Consider the following 26,042-nt stretch of genomic DNA (forward strand, 5'->3'; position numbering starts at 1 on the left):
TTACCTTTTACTATTCTTAGCTTATTAAAGGTAGTAATAATATTTAACTTTATAAAATACTTTACTTTACTTAGTTAGCTTAAAGTTTCCTGTAAAAGAAGAATTAAGTATTAGTTTTTAATAGTAATAGTGTTTAGTTCTTAGTAGTTAACATAGAATTAAAGCCTACTTCTAAGTTTCTTTATAAATAGTATAAGTAACACTACTAGTAAGAAGCTAGCTTAAATAAACTTTTTTTTTAAGTTTTTATTAAAGTATTTTTAAAGCACTTTTAATTTATTTAGTAACATTTTATATAGTAGCCTATAACTAGGTTGTTTACTAGGCTTAAAGGTTATCTAGTAATTATATAGATGTTATATTAAAAGCTTATTAGACTTGTCTTAAAAGAAAACATGTAACAAGTTATAGTAGTCTTAAGAGACTATTATTTTTAAGTTAGTGTATTTTTAAAAAGCTAAAGCTTAGTCTATATTAGAAATTATAACTGCGTAGATTTTATAATCTAGTTATTAAGCTAGAGTTATAAACAGAGCAGGTTCTATGTAGCAGATGTCTATTTACTATTTAAGTTCTAGTTTATGTTTAAATTAAGTAAGTAAAAGTTTTTTAAAGGCTTTTTTTTTTAAGTTTAAGCAGTTATTAAATTATTTTACATAGCTTATTTTAGTAAAAGGCTTAGCTTATTAGCTTTACTTAAGTAGTTCTTTTCTAGGTTATTAAGAAGTAAGTTTAAAAACCTTTTATATTAAGTGCTATTTAAGTGTTGTTTAGGTGTAAGTGTAAGCATATATCTTAGCATTAGAAAAAGTTAAAGTTTAGAACTTACTCTTAGTAATTAAAGGCAACCTTATGCTAATACAGCTATAGTTATTCTAGGATTAGGTTATAACATTCTATGTTTATTACATAAAGCTTAATCTGCTTCTTATAGTGTTAGTAAGTAATTATAATAGTTATAGTATAAAAGATAAAACTTTTTTAAGTTATTTTTTATTAAATCTAGTTAAGTAAATTATTTAGGTAAGTAGTGTTAATTAAAGATTTAGTTTACACGCTAGTTTTTTATTAATATAACTTATACTATTTACTTTTAAGTTAATAAGAGCTTATATTAAAGCTAATATAGTTTCTTATTATAAATATATAAAAATATTAACTTAGTACTTCTAGTTATTAGTAGGGGACTTAGCTTATAAGTTAGCAGAGATCTAGTGTTAAATTAGTCTTAGAGGGCAACTTAGCTTTAGGACAAGCCTTTTTGCAGGCTCCTACTGCTATAGCTGCGGCTATGTTAAGAGTAGTAAAAAAGATTAAAGCTTAAATATAAGTTAAAGCCCTTATAAAAATAAAATTAAAATAGTAAAAATTTTTAATAAGTGCTAGCAGCACTACTTATACAGACTTAAAAAAGAAGAATAAAGTAGTTTTAAAAAATATAACTATGCTTACTACACTTAAAGTATTAACTTTTTTTTTTATAATCTTTATGCTTTCTAAAACTAACTAGAGCATAATTTAAATTAATTTTTATTATATTAAGGTCCTTATTTATAACTGCGCTAGTTTAGGGGCGTATTAAAGCTTGTACAGGGAGGAACCTTATATTATTATTATAGGTAGCAATTAGGTTTGCATACACATTAAGGTTATTTAAAAGGGGTTCTTCTACTATAGCATGTTACAGTTTAGTTAAAAGAGAGTTATATAAGGCTATAATTAGACCTATCTTATTTAGGCCTATATTAGATGCAAGTTAGTAGAACTTAGTAAAGTGTAAAGTAAAGCTTTTTTTTTTTATTATAAAGTGTTTAGGTAACTTAAAGCTGTTAACTTTTTATTTAGGTTTCTATAAGTTACTTATAAGAACACTATAAATTAATCTAGGTTAATAATATCTTTATTTATTAGTAAGTTAATTAAGGCTGTTATGTTATAGTTAAGTTAAAAGTAAGCATATAGTAACTAAAAGCATTTAAAAAGGAATTAGTCTATATTTCCTTTAAGTTTATATTAAAGCTTGTGTAAAAAGAAAGGTAGGTCTTTTTATTTTCTATTAAACAGCAGAGGATTAAAGAGTTAGTTAAATTTTATTACTAAGTTAAAAAAGTTATAAGTTATAGGCAGTGTTAAGTAGAAAAAAGTTAAGCTATCTCTAGACTTTTAAGTAAGCTTTAAGGCTAGTAAGTTCTTAGTTTCTACTACTATAATAAAAGTTAAAGCAGAAACAGACTACTTAATAACATAAAGCTATTTTTTAAAGTCTTTTTAAAAAGCTTTAAAGCTTATAATATAGCAGCTTTTTTATAAAGTAAGTGCTTTTTAAAAAGCTTTTTAGCTTACTTTAATAGCTTAGAGTTATGTAAGTACTAAGCTTATTAAATTAGATTTAAAGGCTATTCTTAGCTAAAGTTTTAACATAATATAATATTATAATTATGCATAAGTAAGGTTATAGAGCTTTATAGAGGTCTAGTTTAATTACTATGTAAGGTATTATAGTAGGTACAAGACATTATGTAAGAAATAAGAAAGTTTAAGAGGAAATTAGTAATTAAATACTTAGCTTAAAAGTCTAAGCACTTTAGGTATAAATTAAGCCTGTTCTAGGTTTAGTTAGTGTTAAGGCAGTTTATACTTAAGTTTATGTCTGTGTTATGTCATGTTTGTGTCAGACGTGCACTAATAATACTCTAGTACGCGTCCAATACAGTTATGTCTGGGATCTGGGGAGGATACCGTGACAATTACAAAGTATTACTTAGAGTTTACAATTGCTAACGCTTATTATTAATAGAAAGTAATAATAGAGTGTGTAGCTAAACTTTAACGCTTATTATAACTAATTTTAACTTATATAAAACTAATCTAGCGCTTCTAAACTCTTTTTAAATATTACTAAAAGTAATTATAGTATTAAAGGCGTGATTAAAGCGTAGTAGAAGCCTAAGCTTTATAGTATAGGTAACCTAGTTATATATTAGATTCTTAGCTTAGCAGCTATAACAAGTGTAATAAGTGAAAATTTATATAAAAAGTAACATAATTTTTCTTATTATAACGTACTTCACAGGCGAGTTGCTTACACACCTAAGTTGCTTACTTTTACTAAGACCCTACTAAACTACCCTTCCTACACTAATGCATTCCCCACAACACTACTTAGACGCGCTAAAAGAATGTTAGATATAGCTTACACTCTAAGCTTTTAAATAAAACATAAAACTTTTAAAAAAACATGCTGCAGCTATATATAAAGTCTTTTAAAAAATAATAAATAACTATAGCGCTAGACAACCTTTATAAGCTAATTCTATAGCTAACTTATAAAGGCTAGGTAATAAAAAGAAGTAGATAATTATTAAGACTGTCCGTACGTAGCAGCAGCGTCGCGGCCTGGATACGAACGATCGCGCACGAGCAGGATCACGTATCTATGTCACATGATGCTCGTGCGCGAACCTCTGTGCGCGAACATCTAGATATCCCTCTTTTTCCTCTGTACAGAGAAAAGATAAGAGTAATAGAACTAGAAACATGTTGCTCTTACCTTACCTACCTTGTACACTGTGCACACTATATACTACTCTTACTTTTACTACTTAAGTGCTTATACTATAAGCAGCTAGCTATTAGAGCCTATTTAACACTAATTAGTAGTTAATTTAATTAACTGTAAATTAGTAAGAGTAATAATAAAGTACTTACACTTTATAAGGTACTTTATTTTGTTACTTATTCTCTAGAAAGAGTAACAACAAAGCACCTACACCTTATAAGGTACTTTATTTAGTTACTTATCTCTTAGGATAGCAGATTAATTCTTTATATTATATAGTAAGCTCTGCTACTGTACAGAGTAAAAAGAAGATAGTGTAAGACGCACACTAAAGCTACTAAAGCTGCATAACCTAGCAGCTAGACAATAGCACATTAATCCTTTGCATTGCACAGCAAGCTCTGCTACTGTATAAAGTAAGAAGGAGATAGTGTAAGGCGCACACTAAAGCTATTAAAGCTGCACAACCTAGCAGCTAGATAACAGCAGTACCTGTGTAATTTACTAGAAAAGTAATTAACTATACTATTATAATAAAATTCTATTAGTAACTAATAACTCTGTGTAATAATAAAAAGAATAAGAAATAATTCCTATTATATAAATAACTTATAAAAGATATAGGGATATTAGAGGCAACACTATAAAATAAGACTAGCCTAGAGTACTAGAATAATAAGATTAACATGTTAAAAGCTCTAATAAGCTTATAAACTTAATTATACATAAGTTACATAATTACTAATCTATGTATAATAACTTAAAAAGGCGCTACTTTTCTAAGTGTGTACATAGAAAATTTTAAAAAATAAACACTATAAGACTTCTTAGCACTTAGCTATATATTTAAAAGGAAGCTTATATAAGTGCTAAAGGACAAAGGAATTACACTATAGCTAGGCACTAAAGGTACCTAAGCCTAAAAGCTGTATAATATAGCATAAAAAAAAGTAATTACACTAAAAAAGCTTTATATGTAACCTTTATTACTATATAAGGCTCTGCATAGAAGTAGACTAAACATAATGCTGCTATTAACACTAAATATACTAGCATTACCTGCTCCTACACCTTAGCTAGCACTACACTAATTACTGTATAAACAATACATGCTACCCTACCTAACGCCTGCTCCACACCCTTAATTGTACACACCACCGCCTGCAGTAGTGTATGCACCACTAATACCACCTGCACAATCTATACTACATTACAACCTGTATAAACTTCTACTCTAAAGGGAAACTGCTAAAGAAAAACTTCTAGCAGATAAAATTATATAATTTTAAAAAGCATAAAAAAAATAATAACTATATAGGTTAACTATATAACATTTTTATAAATAAAATAAAAATCTTTATTAATCTATGTTAATAGCTAGATATTTAAGAAACTTAGTACATAGACATCTTTTTAAATATTCTAAAAAGTTAGGCAAATATGTACTATATGCACAGCATAGGCCCTAGACATAACTAGAAGCATTTATATAACACCTTAAGTAGTTACTTTAACACTAATATAAACTATAGCTAGTACTAGACAAACTAGATAATAATAACTTTTATATAATACTAATAAAAGAACTTTAATAAGAGTTTATATAAAGTTTTTAAAATAATAATTAATAAGCTTACACTTATATAAAAAGCACTAAAAATAAAATTTTAAAAGAATGTTTTACTACACACTACTATTATATAAGCCTATTAAGAATAACTAGAACTAGAACATGCTATGTTTACTATTAAGCTTTTATATAAAGCCTTATTTAGTAACCTATAAGCATTACTTTAAGTTACTATAAACTAAAGAGTAAACTAATACCTTTAGAAACTGCCTAATGTATACTATATAGACTACTAATGTAACTCTGCATAATAAGAGTTTACATAATAAGAAAGAAGCCTCTCTTTATGTAAAAAAAAACAACATAGAAGATTTTTATTTAGGTTTAGGCTATAATCTAGAGATAACTGCACATAAATAAAGAAGTGCTTTGTCTGCTATAAGAAAGGATGTTAGTTATTAAACTACCTTTATAATAACTATATATAAGTAAAAAACTAGTATGTTGCTTTATATAAAAATTTTTATAATAAAACTTTATTATATAAAGCTATTACTTTGTATATCTAAGACTTTAAAAGTTACTCTAAAGAAAAGAATAATTTACATAATATAAAAAAAATAAAATAAAAGAGTAAGAATACTAAAAAAGCTATTAACTACTTTACCTTTACTACTTATCTACACTATATAACAGAAAAGGACATCTACAGCATTAAACCTAAGAAATATGCTAAGCAGTTTATTCTTAATAATAAATACTGTATAGTATACTAAGGCAAACTATAAAATATAAGTGTAGTAAAGATCTTTACTGTTAGCAAGTCTTAACTTAAGGTGTATATATAAAAGAACTTATATATAGAAATTAATTAAACACCTAGCTAAATAAATATTAGCTTTAAAGGCTAGACACTAAAGGGATTAATTAGTACTATACAAATCTAGAACCTAATTAGTTTAGTTACATACTATATTCTAAAGACTTTAACACTATTTCTGCTATTACTAGCAGATGCTAACTAACTTAGGGCATACTTTAATAATGTTTTAAATGTTATTATATATAAAAATAAAACTACTATTTTTATTATATAAAAATAAAGACACTTTTTTTTTAATATTAGTAAGAAAAAATTTATGTCTTTTTTTACTAAATTAAAACTCTACTACTTTTACTGCTAATTTAGACACCCCTGCATAAAGAGACTCTAGAAGATGCTAACTAGCGCTAGCTACAACATTAATGCTGTAGTGCTAGAAAAGATTAAGAAGTTCTGCTACTTTTACTAATTATATAACTAGGCCTTATAAAAATTTAAGTTTATAATTAAAAATAACACTTACTTTAACTATAAAGTTATTATTAATGTTATATAAATTAATAATAAAGATGTTTTATATGTTATTAATGTAAACACATTATTTTAGGCTGCTACATTTCTAAAATTTATGTCTACATAAGATACCTAGGATGCACTATGTAAATGCTAGATTAACACTTATTAAGAACCTTTAGACTATATTATGTATAACTTTAGTATAAACTTTACTTTAAAAAATTTTTAAGCTTGTGTAAAAATTATAAAAGCTACATATAGGCAGATGCCTATAGAAGCACATTAGGCAGTTAGAAAGGTTAAGCGCGCGTATGCACCTCTTTAATAAGTGTTTAACATCCTAAAGACTAAGCTAGGTAACTGTACAGATAATAAGGCTATTCTATAGATAGCAGTTAAGGCTCTAAACAACACAGCTAGCCTACACAGTCTAGTACCTACACTGCTAGTCTTTAAGGCATACTTAAGAATTAACCTAGACTTTTTACTATTACTAGATATTATTACATAAGCAAGCGCTGTATAAAAGGTAATAAAGATACTTTAAAAAAACTATATAAAAGTAAACATTAATTATATAATTAATACTTATAATAGCTTTATAACACATAAAGTTTTTAACTTCCCTCTTAGCTTAAAGATTATAGCATAAAAAGAGAAAAAAGGCTAGACTAGCCTATATAAAATTAAAAGCATTAAAGGGGGAAACATTATTATTAAAAGAAAAAATAGCCTACTAAAGCTTTAATGTACATAGGTTAAACTATACTATAAAAAAAAAAAAAAGACAACTTACTTATAATAAATAACCTAGATAAACTAATTTCTATATAAAAAGATTTTTTAAAGAAAAAAAAAAAAAAACTACTTTATAAAAATATTATAAAAGTAGAACTAAAGCCTACTATAAACTAAGCCTTTTAGGATAGTAATGCTACACTAGTGCAAAAGGAAAATATAAATACTAGAAAAAGTAAAAGGTAAAAGAAACTTATATAAAGTCTAGACTAAGTATTTCTAACTTAGAAAAAAAAGAATAATTAGGCCTTATTTATTAAGCTTTATATAGATAGTGTAATTACTACACTTAAAAAGCTATTTAAGAAATTAAACTATATAAAAATAAACACTTTAATTACTAACAGCACTTTTAAAGTTATAGTGTATAACTTAATAAAGCATAAAAGTTAGATTTTTAACTTTTACCTTATATAAAAAGTAAAAGGTAAAACAACCTAACTATATAAAAAATTCTGCCTAGTGTTTACTAGCTACTTAAATAAAAAAAAAAAAAATTCTTACTTAGTTACTAACTATTTAAAAAATAAGCTAGAGACTACTCTTAGCTATAAAAGTAAGCCTAAAAGCTATGTATAAAATGCATTTTAAACTATATAATATTACATAAGTATACATTTAATTAATAGATAAGCTTATGTGCACACTGTACATAAAGCTACTAAAGAAGATGTGCTAGAGCTTTCTACTAAATATAATACTCTAGGTTGTACAACCTTTATATAGAGCTACTAATTAGGACTGTATTAGTTTAAAACATACTATAACTACTATAAAAAAAAGCTGTGTATATACATTTTTTTATATAACCTTTACCTCTTAATTACTAATAAAGAAGAGCACACTTTTAGTATTACTAGCCTATAAATAGATAACACTTTAAGTATTATAACAAAAGATTTTACATAAAAAAAAAAGAAAAAACTATAAAAAGTAAAGTTTTATATAAAAAGTAAGACTATTTTAGTAGAGAAGCAGCCTATTAAGTTTAATAGTAGAAGAATTAAACTTACACATAACATAGTAGTTTTTACTTAAAAAAGATAAGTAAGCTACTTTTATATAATTAACCTAAAGAATAAAGATGCTGCATAATAATATATTAAGTAATATATAAGAGGGGCATATATTACATCTATGTATTAACTAAAGGTAGTATTTAACCTTTTTATTACTGCACAAACTATAGACTTTTTACATAATAATATTAACACACTTAATGTATAAATCTAATAGTAAATAGATAATAGTAAGCATAGTCTTACTTTTTTACTATTATAGCTTAATTATGTAAAGCTGTTTATCTTTATAGATAAATTATTTACTAATAATAAGAACCTTAGCTTATAGCTAAGATTTTTAATTATATTAAGTAATAAAAACTATATAAAGTAAAGTAACTACTTTAAAATACTAGGTAATATTATACACTAGAATTCTACAAAGTGTAAAAGAGTAACTAAGAGTGTCTTTACTAGTAAACTATATAAAATAGTTAAAGGGTTTAATAATATAATTACTTTTAGTATAACTTTATAGTAAATTATATAAACACTTAAACTGCTACTAATTCTAGTAGTAATCTATATAGATTTAAGGTCTCTATATAATTACCTTATTAAGCTAGGCACTACTAGTAAAAAGTAACTTATAATTAACATTATATTACTTTGTAAATTATACAAGAAAAAAGAAATTACTAAAATAAAGTAAATTAATAGTAAAAATAACTTAGTAAATGCATATATAAAAAAAACACTAAACTAAGCTTTTTAATTATTAGTCCTAACTAACTGCCTCTCTGTCTAGATAAAAGCATCTGTAGACTAGCTAGATCTTATGTGCAAAGATGCTCTAGACTAACTAGACTAATAACACTTTTATATAAAGCTTATCTCTTTTATTTTTTTTATTATACACACTTATTTTTCCTATTATAAGATTAGAAGAGAAGAATATGTAAAAAAAACAGTCTATTTATTTAATATATAAAAGAAGAAAAAGCTACTACCCCTTATATATAATAGTTACAATGCAGACCACAGCTCTGCTATACGCATAAAGTATAGGCATTAGCCTAGAAGTTAGCTAACACATAACACTTAATAAAAAAAAAGGCACTAGTAGTGCTACTATAATAATAAGCATATAAAGTTACTAAGACTTAACTATAACTTTAGACTAAAACTACATAAAAGTACCTTTTATAACACATAACTTTTGCTGCCTATAGCTGCAGATTAGTGCTAGTAAGTAAGATAACATTAATATTATAAAATAGTAAAGCTGCTACATGCTACTTTTTAGCCTATTTATAATTAGTATTTTGTACAAAGAGAAAGCAGAAGAGCTAAAGGATTTATATATTTATGCTAAGACACTAAATAAACTGCTAATTAGTAGTAAAACTAGTTAAAAAAGTAACACAAATGCGCCCTAGGCTGCTAGACTGCACAAGGACGTTAAAGACGCCTGCACTGACAGCGCTAGAGGTAGAGGAGGAAGGCTAGAGAGACATCTCTCTCTCTCTCTCTCTATGTGTGTGTGTGTGTGTGTGTGCAGGCAGGAGTATCTGTTACTGTTAGCACTGTATAAAAAAAGAAAAGAGCTAGAGAATAGTATAGTAAAGCTTAGAAAGTAAAAAATAAAGAAAAAAAAGTAAAGAAAAAAAAAAGACCTTATTATATACACCTTCTTACGCACCTGCCTACATAAAGATTTTACACTATTTTAGCATAAAACTTTGCATAAAACAGTTTATATACTACTAAATTACTTATAAAGTAAGCGCATAAAGGCTAGATAATAATAGCCTAAAACACTTTATACTATTTATAAAGCTATTTATATAGCGCAACTAGCTTATCTTAATGTATAGCATTACTAAGGCAAGTTTTAATAAATAGGGTAAAGTAAAAGCAGAACATAATTAAATAAACCTACATAAGTAAAAAAGAGGTAACATATATAAAAAGTAACTTTTTAGATAAAAAAAAAAGTTGCTAGTGTCTGTATATAGCAGCAGTGTTGCAGCCTAGATATAAATAATTGCGCATAAGCAGGATTACATATCTATGTTACATAATGCTTATGCGCAAACCTTTGTGCGCAAACATCTAGATATCTCTCTTTTTCCTCTATATAGAGGAAAGATAAGAGCAATAGAACTAGAAACATGTTGCCCTCACCTTACCTACCCTGTACGCTGTGCACACTGTACACCACTCTTACTCTTGCTACTTAAGTGCTCATACCATAAGCAGCTAGCTGTCAGAGCCCATTCAACAAAGACTATACTTAAGCTATATGCATAAGGATTTTCCCCTTAGATAGCATTTATAGCTAATATAGCTAATTCTTTACACGCTAAGTGTAATCTAGGCTATGTTAGCATAAACTAGCCTAGTACGTTTAAAAAGCGTTATCTAGACCTTAAAGTAACATTTACACGTAGTATAACTATAAGAGAGTCCTCTATAAGGGTCTTAAAGTAATTTAGGGCAAGTTTAGCCTTATAAAGAATATTAAAGCTAAGTATAGCATCTAGAATAATAACACATATAACTTTAGTAAAACAGGCTTTATTATAGGCTAAATATTTATTAACTATACTTACACTTAAAACTTTACTTTAAGCTTTAAATAACACTTTATAAACATACTAGGCTAGTTTATGCTAATATAGCCTAGATTATGCTTAGCATGTAAAGAATTAGCTATATTAGCTATAAATGCTATCTAAGGGGAAAATTCTTACATATATAGCTTAAGTATAGTCTTAATAATTATCTACTTCTTTTTATTACCTAGCTTTTATAAGTTAGCTATAGAATTAGCTTATAAAAGTTGTCTAGCGCTATAGTTATTTATTATCTTTTAAGAGACTTTATACATAGCTGCAGCATGTTTCTTTAAAAGTTTTATGTCTTATTTAAAAGCTTAGAGTGTAAGCTATATCTAACATTCTTTTAGCGCGTTTAAGTAGTGTTGTTAGGAACGCATTAGTGTAGGAAAAGTAGTTTAGTAGAGTCTTAGCAAAAGTAAGCAACTTAGGTGTGTGAGCAACTTGCCTGTGAAGTACGTTAAGTATAGTTTTTAGCTTTAGCGCAATTACTTTATAATACTTTAATATACTTTAGTTACTGTATTCTAACTGCACACTAACGTTATCTCCTCTGTACAGTTAGTTAGTGACAGCCTCTTCTTCTGTAACTGTACTATACAGCCTCTAAAAGGCTCCGTAACTAACAGTTAGACACACTGGAAAGAAGCCGAAGTGTTAGAGAGGTTTTTCTATACCCCGAATTATGCATTAGCGCAGCTCAACTAGAATTGGGCAAAACACAAAGTAGCAAATACCCTCTAGAAGGCCACGACAGAGCAGAGAAACACTGATCTAGCTTTTTGACGAGAGGCGAAAGTCCGGTTCGCTTACCCCAATGTTATGCCAATGATCGTGGAGAGTGTGACCTTTGCCTAACTTCACAGTGTAAGAGTCCCTAATGAGTGCATTGTGGTGGTGTGAATCTCCGTAAAAAGGTGCCGGAGTTGTCCAGGTGAGCTTCACCAGAGTCCCAAAAAGCAAGACGATGCTGAGCATGATGAAATTTTAGTGAATCAGGAAGTTAGATAATCAACTTCTAAGTATCTTCTATCTCTTATATGTTCGTCAGGTCGAACTTGCCGCTGGTATAGCTTGTCTTTACGCCAGATTTGAGGAAACGTGAGACTTCCTGTGCAATTTCAAGGCAGACATTTTCATAGCATCTCACTCCTTCACCTGCGGCAGTCGGGCGTCGCAAGTTACAGACTCAACCCCAGGATCCTCTCGAACCCGCTTCAGTAAATCCTTATCAATATCTCTTCCCAGATATGCCACGTTGTTCGGATACACGGTATCCAGAACTCCGTGCGAATAGGTTTCCATGTCCACTCCAACAGCTTCAGAGTGCTTCTCCATTGTATGACCAGGACGTAGATGGATAATGTACCATCCATGGACTCGCATCGGATCGTCTGCGCTTATAAGAGGCGCTTCATGGTGTGCATTGTTGTTTCCGAAATTTCAGGAAACGGTGTCAAGATCCGAGGCGTAGGCAATTACGTGGAGGCTAAGAGCGAGAAGGGCATAAAAGATGGTACGTGGCTGTTCGTAGGAAGACATGCCGGCGTATAGGATAAAATTTATATCATAACAAGGCATAAAGGAGAGTTTCTCTTCGCTTCTGAGTCGTAGGTTAAGTGGTAAAAGGTTGAAGCGCAGATGCCATTCCACTGTCCCACGGAAAGGAACCAGTAAGGTAGGGGAAAGGGGCTGAATTTAAGTGTCCGATGCTCGAATCCTTCTAGATAAAACGAGGGATTGAAACACCTTACGTAAGGGTATGCTCAAGCTCAGCATTCAGTGGGATATTCTTAGCGGGGCATACGCGATAAGACCCTAATAATCACACGATTGTATTCACGCGCCAAATGTAACATCATCCTAGCGCTGTTAACTGTCTAGGGCTAGGACAGGTAGCGCAACTTGGTTTTATTCCTCACCAACAGCCTTTCCAAGGACGAAAGATAGCGAGGGAAATCTGTGGCTAGAATCGGACGACGCCCGCTTAATCGCGTACAAGAATAGGATGAACGTGGACTAAGATCAAGTAGCTGCTCACTTTCCAGGCTAGTCGGGAAGCCCTTTTCAATCGAGCACCTTTATATTGTGCATGAGATATTCACAGCAGCGGCATAGCGCACCGAGCAACGAGTCTGACTCTGTACACTCGTTGTTGCAGGTCATTACAGTGGTTAATAAAGACGACGATGACGGCTTCGACCTATCAGAGAGGCAGTCGTCGTCGCAATTCGAGCTAGAGACGTTGCGGAAGGTCCAGGCAATACCTAATTAAGTAGAGGGATCTCTTAGATAGTAAGAGTACCCGGGAGTCGTATAAGAATGTAGGGGCCTCTAGAGAACTAATATAAAATTTTAGTTAGCTAAACAGGCTTTCCAGTCGAGGGCGAGCTGCAAAAAGCGCATTTTAGCCTACTATTAACTAGGTACATAAGCAGGCTTGTTCTACGCTATTTTAGTTTAATAGTTTATTTTATGTCTCTTGTATAACTGTCACGGTGACTCTACTAACAAGGGATAGAGCTCAGGAGGAGCGTTGATAGATTGTTGCATACAGTATCAGGTGAATGTTAAGACGTTGCGTAAAGAAGAGAAAGGGTAAACTGGGCAGGTTCTAGCAATATTTGATCCCTATATATTGTAGCCTTCGCCATCGCGGTCCCAACGTACGTCTTCGCCGACTGTCTCTCCCCATATCGTCAGTCTAAGGTCGTGGGTAGCTCCTGAGGGTATGGATGTGTTCTTGTAATTATCGCTATGTGTGCGTATATTGGCATGAGAAAGCTAGGAATTAGGCCGAATATATAGTCACGCTTTTGTGCCCTTAAGCAGAATATCATCCCCTAGAACACAAAGGACGACAAACCGAAGCCTGATCGTTGTATATATTAACCGCCGTGTCTAGAGAACAAAAATTTAGTCCTATATCTGAGCCACAGCATTCACATTCAAAAACATATGTTTGAAACGCTTTTCTATCTCAGATTTCCTCCGAATTTCACCTTATCTCTCACCAGTTTCTCAGCCACTTGGATACCCCCGATTCCAAATGCAGGCCTGCATCCTCAAACAAAGTATCCCCCTTGCACTCGAAAGCCACGCCATCTCCCCGTTGCGCCATCGTCAAGGCTATCCATTCGTCTAGATACCCGTCATGGTAGTTATTAAACGTTACGTCCATAGATTGTCACCCTTTGTAGCTACTTGAAGGCGACGCCTCCGCCTTCAATTTTACGAAGATATTCTATGGAGCTAGGAATTCAGTGAGTAGTTAGGAGGATGATCATGGGGTGGACGAGTGTGATAGAGGAAAAACGCACAAGAAGCAAAGCAGGTTAAGGCTGAAGGTGAAAGTGAAAGGAATTTGTACTACTTGTCGGTGAGGCCGAAAACTAAGTGAAACTGATGAGGATGATAATGCTGACATAGAATAGAGAAGGTGTAGGACAATGCTTGCTAAAATAATTAATTAGCCTAGACAATATTGCTACCTTAGCAACAAGTGTTGGAGAGTCACATGATAGCGACATGAACGGTTGAAGACAGCGAATTAAGAGCAAAAGTGGTACACGGGTAGGTGCGGCTGCCATAACGCCTATGACCTAATAATATACACTCCCGGTGTTGTACCAACAATATTCCAAACCTGCATCTCTTTTTGACTCTACCAATACCTTGCGATAGTGTTAGACAACCACAGACTCCGTCGATTGCAACGCTGGTAACAGAGACCTACTGCTCTAATAATACCTTCCCCCTCATAATGTTCCGTTAGCACCCTCTACTTGTCACACCTGGTGTTTTTGGTTAGTTGCGTATCCGAATCCAATTTCAGTCACAACATATTCGGAGTGATTTTATAGTATAGACAAGGTGCAGAGTAATACTTGCTGAAACGTACAATGGACACAAGAGGACCAACCTTCGTGGAGCTGAGGAGAAACAACTTCCAGGCGTTACTCTGTCTTGACCCACGCCGATCTTCACTCTACTGGAAGGAATAGGAAAGACCACAAGAACGGATGGAATGTGCGATGCGACACAGGAGCACCAGCCTCCTTGTCATGGGTTGCCAGCAATCCCCAATACCCTCTTTACCTCTCTCAACTCACCCCCATCTCTACAACAACCACTCACTTCCCGCATAACTACCATCTCTTTCACCATACACCACATATCCCGCAAGCACCTCATCCCATTCCACCCCTCCTAACACCGTCCGCATCCTCAAACTCTCGCCCACACCCTCGCATTACTAATCAACATATACACTCATAAACACTCTCAAGCTGCGGAAACATGTTGAATTGCCAACACTCCTCTCCCAGGGACTTTTAAATATGCTACTCTACAACACTCTAGCCTCTAGCCCTCCCAGGCCACTGACAACAAGTAACCAAAAGCAAGCCAGCCCACCGGCTAGCTACCCAAAGCTGCGGACATTCAATCGCTTGATCTATCGCTCGCGCAAGACGGACCAAAATTGAGTCTCCAAATCCAAAACCTGTTGGCTGCACTATCGCCACCGTGTTCGCCCGCTTCCCGCCACAAGAAAGCCCATGCGTCCGGGAAAGGGGAAAAAGATGGTGTTTTTTTTGTACTAGATGAGCATCTTGTTCCCAAGAGTTTACGAACCATGAGTTTACGAACCAAACATGCTTTCCTTACGCATGTAAAAAGATAGGTAGAAACGATACCAGCTCCCGATGCTCCGACTAAAAAAAACCCGCTTCCTAAACACGCCCCAAGTATGTTGTGTAATATTACAATAATCCTGCCGCCCAGCTGCCAGTAAGAAGATACGATTCCTATTCCGACACATCCATCAATAGACATCTATTCGGGACCCGAGGTAGGTGATGGGAGGTATGACGAGGGTCGTGCGTGGTGGAGGCTGGCAGGAGCGAGCAGAACCAGAGAGAAATAACAAGGTACGACCGAAAATGTGGCCACAGACCCACAGGCAAAGCCACCGACTGACAGGAACTCCAAATAATGCAATCCCAACGATAAGTAACATCCCGAGAACGACGTACTATTTTCTGAAATCCCAATGAAACCAAAGCTGCATTTGCGCTGTTGCTACTCTTGCTGCTAAAAGAATTTCGATTTGCGGGGAAGAGGAGATGGATGCAGAAATGACGGGGAATGAAGTCTTTTAATCCGAGATGCGGTCCTCGAATCGGTTATGGGGGTATCATATGCTTGCACGCTCGCTCTGCTTTACTCTTTAATCACTCGAACCTCAAAACCCCTCGTCTTTCTGATTCTGCCCATCACTATTCCTCAGCTCTTCTTTCTCCTGCTCCGTCATCTCTACCAAATCTACACCATCCAACTTAAACCCCTTTGTATCGATAATATTCTCGCTAGCCTGTTGATGATACAACTGATGCAGTCTCGGCAGGAAATACTGCATCACGGAATCGGAAAGCCCTTTCGAAAGCAAGCCCTTGTCGACCCAGAAATGCCGCACGAAGATGCCTTTGCAGCCACCACGGTCTGTAGCCTCGGGCGCACCGTTCGCTTCCACGCAGGGAAGCACTTTGATATCATCGGGTCGGTCGAAGTCGTAGCGGAGGTAGTTTCCAAACGCAGCTTGTTCATGCGCCCATTCGAGCTTCCACTTCGAACACCCTTTATACCTTGTCTCTGATGGACACTCGCCCCAGGCCTTATACATATCCTGGGTGCGCTTGCTCTGCTGCGCGATGACAAACCCCGTATTCAAGTATCGGTTCCCCTTGGCGTCGTAATTTTGTGGCTCGTCAGGGTCGATAGACATCATGGCGAGGGTGTCGGCCGTCATGTTCCAGTAGTTTAGGAGCCATTCGAGGGGTAGGTGTGGGTAGTGGAACATGACGTCCGAGTCCATGAAGACGATGTAGTCATGCGTTTTGAGCGCTTCTTTCATCATGGGGACTTTGACCCAGGTACCCCAGCGGTCTGGATAGTCGGGCGCTCGCATGAACTTGTAGTCGTAGCCGTGGATCATGGCTGGAACCTGTGAGTCAGCTTTGTTTTGCAAGGTAGGATCGGGTTGATGGTGGGTGCGCACCGAACATGTAGTGGCTGAGCATGCCCGCTGACAGCGGTCGCATGCCCTTCCACTTCAGCTCCTGGTTCATAAGTTGTCCCTCTCCTGTCAGCGGTCTGCTGTCGATATCCAAAATCAGTACCTTCTTTCCCAGCTTCTCCTTGAATCGAGGTTCGCCCTGCAGGCGGTATACATCTCCGTCCTCGTCGGTGAAGTTTGCGGCGTCGATAGGGTGTAATATGGGGCTGTAGAGGGCTTTGATGACGGTGGCCATAGAGAGGTCGTCCTGGTTGAAGGCTTCGCTGGACGTATTTGTGAGGCCGCTGGAGCTAGAGCTGGAGCTATAGCGCATGTCAGTCGCGAGGTTGATGTTTGACACGCCCGGCACAGGGCCAAGCGGGGCTCTTACGGCAGCGGCTTGAAGCTGGGGGGGATGAAAGACGACTCGTAGGCATAGTAGATGAAAGCGCAAATCATGGGGACTAAGGCGATGAGCAGCACGCGACGCCATCGTCCCTGCGGGCTCAGATTCCCCAGCGCGGTGTACTGGGCGGCGGACATGGTGGAGGGAGGTGATTAGGAAAGAATGGCGGACGTGAGGTTGTCGGCTGTCGACAAGAATTCAAGGAATCCCAACGCGGGTCGGGACTGTCGGAGACGTGGCCTAGCCCCAGGTGCTCGGGGCGGCGACGGCGGAGGCTGCACCCAAACAGAAGGCCGAGCCGTGGGTGACGATGACCGGTGACGCGTGACAGAGGAAAGACCAAAGAACAGTGTAACAAGGAAACGACAACGAAATAGCGATAGAAGATATGTAAGGAGTCAAGAAGTCCAGCCGTGGGAGGAGGTCAGGGGAACATCCAAGCTCGCCCCCCCCTCCTCTCGTATTGGTGGTGCTCAAGGAGGCGGCGGGCGTGGCTCAGCTTAGCTCGCGATGTGATGGAGATCGGGAATCTGGCTTGCGCGATGCGTCAAACAAGCTCTTCCAAGCTGCCAAGGGAGCGCAAATTGTTCGCGCCCGTGTAAGGAGTGAATCCCAATCCGAGTACCCCGTTCTTCAATCGCCGCTAGCAATTTCATTTCCCAAGGTTGACTTCAAGGGAAGAAGGTTGTTACGTCAGCAGTGATGTTCTGTTTCAGCCAATCGCAGCTCTCTTAGAGAAATACGAGGCTAAATTTAGGGGCACAAAGCGGCGATCTCGAACGTCAATTTCCTCATTTCCACTCCAAGGATGAGGCGGTGCTGTCCCATTATCTCCGGGGACACACACAGAGGCTGGCCATCGCAAAGACCAAAAGAGCTATTCGCGGGGTCTCAGTTACCGCTACTCGTTTCTTGTTACTTTGGCGCATCGCCGAGTGAACACCAGACACCGCCGATATTGAACGTCGTCAAACAGAATCGTAGCCTTACTAATCTCGAGCCGTGGAGATCTCGACTCGAAACGAGTTTGCGGTCAATGCCGAACCTGGTTGCAGGAATGTAAGCCACCAACAAATTTCTGAGGTCGGTACCCCATAACCGACCCTGCGAACCTGCTCTCCGAATCCTGTGATGAGTCGGCTAAGGAGGACAAGCGATCCATAAGCAGCTGCCATTACCATTAGCGCTCGTTGGTGTACTGCTTCCTGAATCGGTTGTTTACTGACGTTTTCGTAGTCATCAGCATCTGTTGTCAGGCCGGAGCCATATGCAGTAGTGTCCTGTTTGGAAAGTAGCCATCCTGTTCATGCTCTTCCGAATTCTAGCGAGGGTTTAATAGAAGGACTCTCTACTCTAGTCACGTTCCGCGGTTTGTGATAACATGCTGTACTATATCCTACGGTGAGAGCAGCCGCAACAAGTCCGCATCCTTCGCAATCGCGGGGCTATACTCCCCGCAGCTTTCAATAAGTTGCATCATAATCCTCACCCAATCCTGCCAGCCCACAGGCAACGTTTCCCGCAGCTTTGGATCCGGCGACCGAGCGACAGCGTGAAAGAGCAGCACTTGACCGAAACACTGACAGCACCACCCGAACTTTAGAGGCAGAGCTGATTTCATCTGTCTGCAGAGCCCCATCGTCGTAGGCCAATACATGCCGTCTCTCAGTCCCTCTTGGATTTCTCGATATTCGTCATCGTTCATGTGGCCCGGTGCGTGAAGCGCTTTGTAGAGAAAGGGCCTTCCAATGTGGAATTTAGCAACGAGATAGCGGCTTCGTAACATAGCCTTCGCAATTACATGGGCTGGGCTTGGTGCGTCATCTACATTGTCGTGGTCCGTGAACTGGAGTACGGGAGGGAGGTTGGTGCGCCATTGCTCAAGCTGATGATGCATTTCAGCTGTGATGGCTGGAGTCGGTTGTCCTTCTTTCTCTACAAAGGAATACAAACTGTATCGGATACGAGTAAGGAGAATTCGGTGAGCAGCCTGGGCTAAGAAATGGAAATTGAAGAACGAGTCATCTTCATCAGTGATCAGTCCGGAGATAGATGTCTTTGACCTTGGATACGGCGAAAATTTGGGGATTGGCATGTCTGCTTCGTATTCTTGTAGTCCAGACAATGGTAAATTAAGCTCTTGAATGAGGATGGTTTCGTACATTAGAGTACTCCAGAAGACTCTCGAAATCATATCTCCTTCCCATTGGTCGAAATCGATCGGCTCCGCCCGCTTCAGGATGCTCATACAACTCAATGCTGCCCGGTTGACTGTAGTCCAGGATTCGATTGGCCGTAGTATCTGGGCGTAGTAAAACGTCGAAAGCATGTAGAACTGGGCCGCTTGTAGATCGTTCTGGCACATGAGAAACCCGATGCGTTTGCGGGCCTCGTTGAAGAATCTCAGGCCAGGTGGATTGTCTAGTACTAGGCTGTACCACTCTGGGGGCATAAATCCCGTCCCGCTCGCTTGCAAACGGGATGGCAATGGAAAGTTTCCCTCTTCGTGCGCCTTTGCGGCCATGCACCCTAATGCTAGCACGTTTAGCACCAAACAAGTTTCCATGTCATATCCAAACTCATTCTCCATTGCAAGGCCGAGAGTCGAGGAGTAGAAATGAAATTTGTCAAGAATGGGCATGTTTCGGTTGAAAACTGTGAAGTAGGCATCGGTGAGGCCTTTGATAATGGAAAGAGAAAGTCCAGCCAACCAAGAGTCAGAGAGCTGGCCGAGTGGGGAATTGGTAGTCATGCAGAGAGGGGTTCTATGGGTCTCAAGCTCGACAATATAGTCCTTTGCAAGTGCCTCTCGCGCAGAGACAAAGGTTGGTGGTAAGATCTGCTTGACGGCTGGCCAAAGTGCAACACCGTGTTGGCTGAAAGAGATTGATACTTGGCCGGGAGTCTCATGGAGGGGGTGTGGGCCCTTCCCGGGAGCTCCCACGGCCTGCGGAGAGAATCCAACCTCGTGGACGGTTCCACGATCACGACTGTGCGGGAGACCGTTCGTCGGGGCTTGTGGAACCTCTAGACTTACCTGGGATACCGCCGAAAGGGGTGATCGATGATCATTTGCTTGTTGTGGCTGAGTTCTCGAGGCATTGATTGCCATGGTGAGATCTTCAACCTTGCCTTCCAGTCGCCTGATGGCGTTAATTGCTACGCTCATGGATTGGTCCTTTCTACACCAGTTTAAACAGATGTAAGCGACAACGCGTTTCGAAGACTAGCTCACTTGGTCAACCGAGGTTCAGGATATTTACATGGCACATTGTTGGCCTTGCAATACCCGCATCGTGGACGGTCTTCATCACATCGAGTCTTCCTCAAACGACAGTTGTCACATGCCTATGAGTCAAAGGCAGTTAGCATACTATTGACGCGTTCCTTTGCTCCAGCAAGAAGTTTAGCAGATAGACTCCACCCTTGTCATATTCCATATTGCATAGTAACATGCTGTAGACTTACCAGCGTAGCCATGAAGGTGCGGGCCTTCTTGAGTGCAGCGGCAGTAGGGTCATCCTCACAGGATCCATTCCCCTCTTGAGTATCAGGCTGTAGGGGACCCAAAGAATCCAGGAGGGATGATTCACTCGTAGCGTCGATTGAGCGCTTGGTCATAGCATATTATGGCAGCATAGAGAGTAGGGTGAGGGGCAACGGGCTTGGTGCCAGGGCTGGGAAAGCCATCCCATGTCGGCACTCGGCTGAAAACAAAGAGAGCCTTCCTAAAGTAGACTAGCCTCACACTCAACGTCAACCCTAGAAGTAGTTCGTCGTCTGCTTTAAACAGCCGCTATCATGAGGGGAGCAACGTAGTATCTAAGGTATGTTCCATCATATTTCAACGTTTCTTGCCGTCTCTGGTATCGTTGGTCCAAATTCAGAACTCCAGCAAGCTCGGTGTACTAAATCCATTCCAACTTCTGTTCGCAAAGAGCTGTAGACGGAGGTATCCAAAAGCTAGGGTTCAAAGTCCTCCAACCGTCCAAACGGGTCTATAGTTCTCTAGAAACCCAGCGTACTATCTTCGATAGTATGACATATCCTAGGTCTTCGTTCAGAAACTCTCGCTCGGAATCTTCCCCTTGCTCTAGGGTGTTGCCTCCTTCAACTCGAACCATTTTCATCAAGGACTGTCCAACTCTCCATCCCACCAGAATTTCCGCCCGGCTAGCACGAAGCACAACGTCCGCCTCTAGCACAATCTTTCCAAAGACCCGTGGCCTTGTAAACGCCGTAATTAACCAGCCATGGTCTCGTCCTTCTATTCAAGGTTATAAAGCGCTACCTGGAGGCAATCTTCCTTTAGTTTTAGGGCCTGGAACTTTCTGACCCTCGATTCCTCCGATGTAAGATTCTCCAATACCTTCTAACCCGTTTTATTTTCTAGCAGCTCCTCAATGGTCTCTGGGATGACTTGGATAAGAAACCTGCGAGTTAGACCTAGAATCTCAAATTTGCAATCCAGTTGCACATGAAAGTTCAAGTGGCGGAGGAAGTGCCAAAGAGGTAGTGGCGGCACAAGGGTGCCTAATGTCCAAAAGTTGCGATCACGATCAGGTTGGCGATGTGCAATGAGTCCATAGTCCGTAATGACGAAAACGTTCGACTTGTAGAAGATATCTAGTGCGAGAGAGGCGAAAGATTTGGACAGAATCAAGAATTTATCAAGACGGGCACGCTTAAGCATCTCGAGGCGACGATTGTCGATTGGTTTATTGCGGTCGAAGGGAATGGCTTTAAGAACGCCCATAGGCGAGGAGGCGGTCTTGTCAGTCATGGTGTGGTGAAAAGATCCTGACACCAAATCTCAGGAACGAAAACCGCAGAAGGATGAACTAGAGGATGTTAGGTTGGAATTCTCGCTCGAAATCACCTGCTTTTTGAGTTTGCAAATTATATGTGGAGTTAGTAAGCTTGCATATTGTTGAGAATCTGTACTGACCAGGTAAGGCCTCAGTGAAACCGGCCAAATTCTGGTTTTGTGAGTGAATGGCCCTTCTATCGCCTTGCCTGTCTAGTTTATGGTCCCTCCCACGAAACAGAAATTAAAGGTTCCTGCCTACAATCTTACTTCCAATAAGCCAGTCAAACCGAATATTCTATACAGCCCATATGAGATCCATCCTCTCCTAATTATTTCTCGTCAGATGGGCGAACTTGCACTTCAAGTTTTCCATGGCACGAAACAAGTCATCTTAACGCGGAGGTTGCGATTGACGCCTCGGATCCTCTTTCCCCCACTCGCAGTAGCTCAATTTGTTGATCACCTCGAACTAGGCCTCATCTTTGACTATTGGAACGATGCCTACCACCCTCCTCCCATCTCCAGTATGTCACTCAAAGAGCTCATTAACCATACCAAAGGTAGTAAACATGTTATTGGTGTCTTGCATAGAGGTTTCTATAAACTTCTTTCCCAAGAGGTGCGTGTTTCAGTTTTCGGATTCGAACACTTTAACGAGACCTTCCCTCAACCGGCAACGACAGAGATCCTCAATGCTATAGTTTGGAGAAAGAAATGCTACAAATGAGAGGGTCCAGAGGAAATTCATTCGGGTGGTGAGGGAGGCAAACATTATGCTACAGGCGAAGAAGGGGCAATTCAAGTGAAAAGAGTTGGTCGCGACTGCGAGGCTTCAGATACGGTCAAGTATCTGATAAAGTTAACTCCAGAATAGATGCATACTGACCTACTTTTTAAGTTCGAACGACCTGTTTTAGTAGTGGTGGTGGTAAACTCCAGAGGGGTGGGAACTTGAAGTTGAACACATCGAATATCACCCAAAGTCAACCAATGCACTTAATAATCCAGTATGCTTTTCAATCTCAGCCATACCAACCGTCCAGCGAAAACGCACGGTCTCGATCAGCTAGCTCGTCTCCCATTTTAAAACTTTAATATCGCTGATCTTGCTTCCTACCCAACTGGCTCATCCGGGTTCAAGGTTAGCAGGCTTTGGAGCATTTCCCGGTACCAACATGACAACCTTGGCAAAGCAGACCACAGCACTCAGCTATCTCCAGGATGATTACCTCCAATTTTCCACACACTCATGCTGTAGCACTAGAATCTCTCAACTCGTGGGAAAGTTCATCGGCGCTACCTCCTTTAACATACCGTATATAGTATTCATGATGACAATACCTGAAGGGCTCGAAATTCAAAAGCTATCCGCAGTACCTCTAGCTCCTAGAATCCCAGCTCACCAGATGCGAGATTCGTCGGCCTCTTAGCCTGGACCGCACAGGCATTTGAGGTACGGCCACGTCTATGGCTCAATGTGTTGAAATCCAAACGCATGACATACTGGCTGTGAACTCTAGCAGGTAGTGGTAACGTCACCATTTGACCTCGTTTATATTGAAAGGTGCCTGGATGTGGCTGAGGTTGCCCTTATAAAGGAAAGTAATCTGCTTACAGAAGATCTCCTTCGTGAAACTCATCGACTTTGTTGCACCAATAAGCCTTGCTAGACGACAGGGATTAGAAGGAGTGTTGGAAGTGGAATTTTGAATCAGTTATTGTAAGAAGAAGTCTTGATGTCTTGAGTTTTCTGCGACACTCGGCATACCCAACACGGGTTTAGTGAACGGCTGGTGGGGTTACATTCTATGTATATACTACCTAAGCGTATGGACAACTGGCATCTCCCATCCTACAATGCGGTAGTCGGGGGCAAGCGAAGCCTCTCAAGCCTATTATCAACTCTGGCTACGAATCATCAACTTTCTGAGCAGGGAATCTTAGAAGCCCTTGAATGCACCACTTGGTCCTGAGATTAATCATTGAAACCATCCAGCTCCTTGCCGAACTGCACCAAGTTGGTCTTCGCATCTTCCCTCCTGACCAGGATGAAGCAAGGTTGTCCAGAATCAGGTGATGGGAGCGCCATTTCCTTGATCACTGCCTCCAGTGCACCCTCCCAGTCCTTCATCTCATTCTCGAATACCAACTCACGACTCCCAACCTCAATCACAACTCGCCACCTCCACAAGATAGACTGCATCCGCATCGGTTTCGGCTCGAAGAATACCTTGACTAACTCTAGCTTCTGGAACCCATACTTACCGTTGGTGATCTGCTTAAGGTAGTGCCAATTGTCGTTCTCCCGCTTCGCATCCCATTCAGCTGCAGTATATCGAGGTGGTTTGACTTGGACGAAACTTGAACCCCATCTACCATTGTCAGCCTTTGACACTTGTTCGTCTGTTTGCTTCGGGCATCCATGGAATTCGAGCCGCTTGACGAAGATGTTGACCCTCATATCTGGGTGAGGAAACGATATTTCAAGCTTGCGGACGGTTTGCGTGAGCGGATCGCTATCGCAAGGCATGGGCTGCAGCCTGAGTTCATTACACTCGTAAAACACCTGCTCAGCTTCCTTCGCATACTCTGTGGACACTTTCAAGAACGGGTCCAGATGAATGTCTTTGAGTTTCTTGATGTTCTTCGGCGTAAGAGGAATGTCGAGTTTTAGGCATTGCTCTAGAAGGGGCAGCTTGAGTTCCCAAGGTAGCTTTTCCCATGACCCCAAGGTTCGGGTTGCTGCGAAATTGACCATGCGGATTTTTGGTGATGGAGTCACCTCCTGCGAAAATTCTTCCTCCTGCAGTTTGAGTGCTAATTCTTCATCCGCAGTTATTGATGGCGGCGCTCCAGCGTACGCCGCATCTGGCTGTCGAATGGTTGACATTCTCGCCTCAGGCATAACCTGATACATCGCAATTGCATTATTACCCAAGTCGGATGAAGTCTTCAAAGGACCGTGAGGATCCCTATATGCTAAATCTGGGATCGTGTCTGGCATGGTGTCTGCCCCAGTATCGTATGATGGGTTCAACCCAGATTTTTCGTATTTATTGCTGGAGGACATAAAAGAGCCGGGGCAGTGGAACCACTCAGGTTCTGTGAAGCCTTCAAAGTAACGATTAACTCCAAAAGAAGGTCCGTCAACAGGCTGGTCGTAGAGAGAAACGTTCGCCCAAGGGTCGGTAGGCTCCGGGAAATCGTAGATAGGCACAGATTGGGGCAGGAAATTGGTGTTACTCCAAGAATTGTCGCCCCAAGTGATGTGATAGTTCCTGCTCATGAGCTGAGGATTGTATGGTTCAGACGGCGGCGTGTGTCCCATCAAAGAATCATTCCACCTTGTTTGCTACGCTCATTCAGCCACCTTTTTTTTTGAAAAAAAAAACAAAAAAAAAACCAATAGGTACAAATAACCCGAGGCTTACTGACCGCTTGCTGCTGATTTGGTGGAGCCGTGGGCTGAAAGCTCCAACTCATTGTTGCCAAGACGCGATTAGCTTGACCGGCAGGCTGCGCGAGCAGAGGCAATTGGGGTGTGGCTGGTGGCACAGACTGCGCTGGTGGTGAAAAGCCAACCGGTGAAGAACTGATGTCTGAATTGAGCTCATCACCATTTCCCTCTCCTAGTTCTTGTCGGGCCCGCTTGCGGCCATTGTTTCTGTGCACCATTCTCTCTTAGTGCAGCCCCACGATGTCAGGCAAGATATCGTCGCAGCGGAGATGGAATCACGGGATGGTCGGGGTGTTTCATAGAGGTAAAGGGAGAGCTAATGAGCTAACATCTTGGCGGTGCGACGGTGAAATCAACGACACGTGATTCGCCACTTGCAACCTTGTGATTGCCTAGTAAGCCGCGAGTAGCCACTCCGTCAACGGC

The 26,042-nt window shown here is 38.9% G+C and overlaps 7 protein-coding genes across 7 annotated transcripts; 2 read left to right on the forward strand and 5 right to left on the reverse strand.

The window, feature by feature from the left end:
- Window positions 1–11,662: 11,662 nt before the first annotated feature.
- On the reverse strand, window positions 11,663–12,274 carry BDR25DRAFT_349035 (uncharacterized protein; the record flags this gene model as incomplete). The annotated part of the gene is made up of 3 exons (XM_033694497.1): window positions 11,663–11,858; window positions 11,947–11,999; window positions 12,047–12,274. 3 exons carry the CDS (start codon window positions 12,272–12,274, stop codon window positions 11,663–11,665), a joined length of 477 nt encoding a protein of 158 aa, XP_033553981.1.
- A 30-nt stretch (window positions 12,275–12,304) lies between these two features.
- BDR25DRAFT_349036 (uncharacterized protein) lies at window positions 12,305–14,288 on the forward strand (the record flags this gene model as incomplete). The annotated part of the gene is made up of 14 exons (XM_033694498.1): window positions 12,305–12,418; window positions 12,443–12,498; window positions 12,525–12,561; window positions 12,616–12,670; window positions 12,704–12,740; window positions 12,788–12,902; window positions 12,942–13,142; window positions 13,410–13,470; window positions 13,533–13,586; window positions 13,617–13,695; window positions 13,760–13,785; window positions 13,828–14,027; window positions 14,089–14,151; window positions 14,196–14,288. The coding sequence occupies 14 exons, from the start codon at window positions 12,305–12,307 to the stop codon at window positions 14,286–14,288; spliced, it is 1,191 nt and encodes a 396-aa protein (XP_033553982.1).
- Window positions 14,289–15,188: 900 nt separating this feature from the next.
- BDR25DRAFT_43877 (uncharacterized protein) lies at window positions 15,189–15,929 on the reverse strand. The gene has a single exon (XM_033698576.1). The coding sequence runs from the start codon at window positions 15,722–15,724 to the stop codon at window positions 15,332–15,334; it is 393 nt and encodes a 130-aa protein (XP_033553983.1). The 5' UTR covers window positions 15,725–15,929; the 3' UTR covers window positions 15,189–15,331.
- Window positions 15,930–16,133: 204 nt separating this feature from the next.
- Window positions 16,134–17,486, reverse strand: BDR25DRAFT_321610 (uncharacterized protein; the record flags this gene model as incomplete). The annotated part of the gene is made up of 3 exons (XM_033691977.1): window positions 16,134–16,885; window positions 16,947–17,254; window positions 17,335–17,486. The coding sequence occupies 3 exons, from the start codon at window positions 17,484–17,486 to the stop codon at window positions 16,134–16,136; spliced, it is 1,212 nt and encodes a 403-aa protein (XP_033553984.1).
- Window positions 17,487–18,745: 1,259 nt separating this feature from the next.
- BDR25DRAFT_276870 (uncharacterized protein) lies at window positions 18,746–20,997 on the reverse strand (the record flags this gene model as incomplete). The annotated part of the gene is made up of 3 exons (XM_033687577.1): window positions 20,818–20,997; window positions 20,585–20,697; window positions 18,746–20,531 (listed from the first exon to the last, which is right to left on the reverse strand). The coding sequence occupies exons 1-3, from the start codon at window positions 20,968–20,970 to the stop codon at window positions 18,746–18,748; spliced, it is 2,052 nt and encodes a 683-aa protein (XP_033553985.1). The 5' UTR covers window positions 20,971–20,997.
- Window positions 20,998–22,502: 1,505 nt separating this feature from the next.
- BDR25DRAFT_349040 (uncharacterized protein) lies at window positions 22,503–24,089 on the forward strand (the record flags this gene model as incomplete). Its single annotated transcript, XM_033694499.1, has 11 exons — window positions 22,503–22,737; window positions 22,792–22,859; window positions 22,920–23,017; window positions 23,077–23,232; window positions 23,301–23,436; window positions 23,507–23,532; window positions 23,573–23,668; window positions 23,724–23,742; window positions 23,777–23,857; window positions 23,906–23,952; window positions 24,026–24,089. The coding sequence occupies 11 exons, from the start codon at window positions 22,503–22,505 to the stop codon at window positions 24,087–24,089; spliced, it is 1,026 nt and encodes a 341-aa protein (XP_033553986.1).
- Window positions 24,025–25,896, reverse strand: BDR25DRAFT_390748 (uncharacterized protein). Its single transcript, XM_033698113.1, has 2 exons — window positions 25,595–25,896; window positions 24,025–25,511 (listed from the first exon to the last, which is right to left on the reverse strand). Exons 1-2 carry the CDS (start codon window positions 25,832–25,834, stop codon window positions 24,135–24,137), a joined length of 1,617 nt encoding a protein of 538 aa, XP_033553987.1. The 5' UTR covers window positions 25,835–25,896; the 3' UTR covers window positions 24,025–24,134.
- Between the last annotated feature and the right edge of the window lie 146 nt (window positions 25,897–26,042).

Source organism: Lindgomyces ingoldianus (genome assembly GCF_010093535.1).
Source record: "Lindgomyces ingoldianus strain ATCC 200398 unplaced genomic scaffold BDR25scaffold_2, whole genome shotgun sequence".
NCBI lineage: Eukaryota > Fungi > Ascomycota > Dothideomycetes > Pleosporales > Lindgomycetaceae > Lindgomyces > Lindgomyces ingoldianus.

Bases quoted from the DNA above. Each gene is read 5' to 3' on its own strand.
- BDR25DRAFT_43877 (XM_033698576.1), bottom strand. From the start codon at position 15,724: ATGTCTATTGATGGATGTGTCGGAATAGGAATCGTATCTTCTTACTGG.
- BDR25DRAFT_390748 (XM_033698113.1), bottom strand. From the start codon at position 25,834: ATGGTGCACAGAAACAATGGCCGCAAGCGGGCCCGACAAGAACTAGGA. The intron at 25,512-25,594 runs GTCAGTAAGCCT...GAATGAGCGTAG, and splicing joins CACCAAATCAGCAGCAAGCG to CAAACAAGGTGGAATGATTC.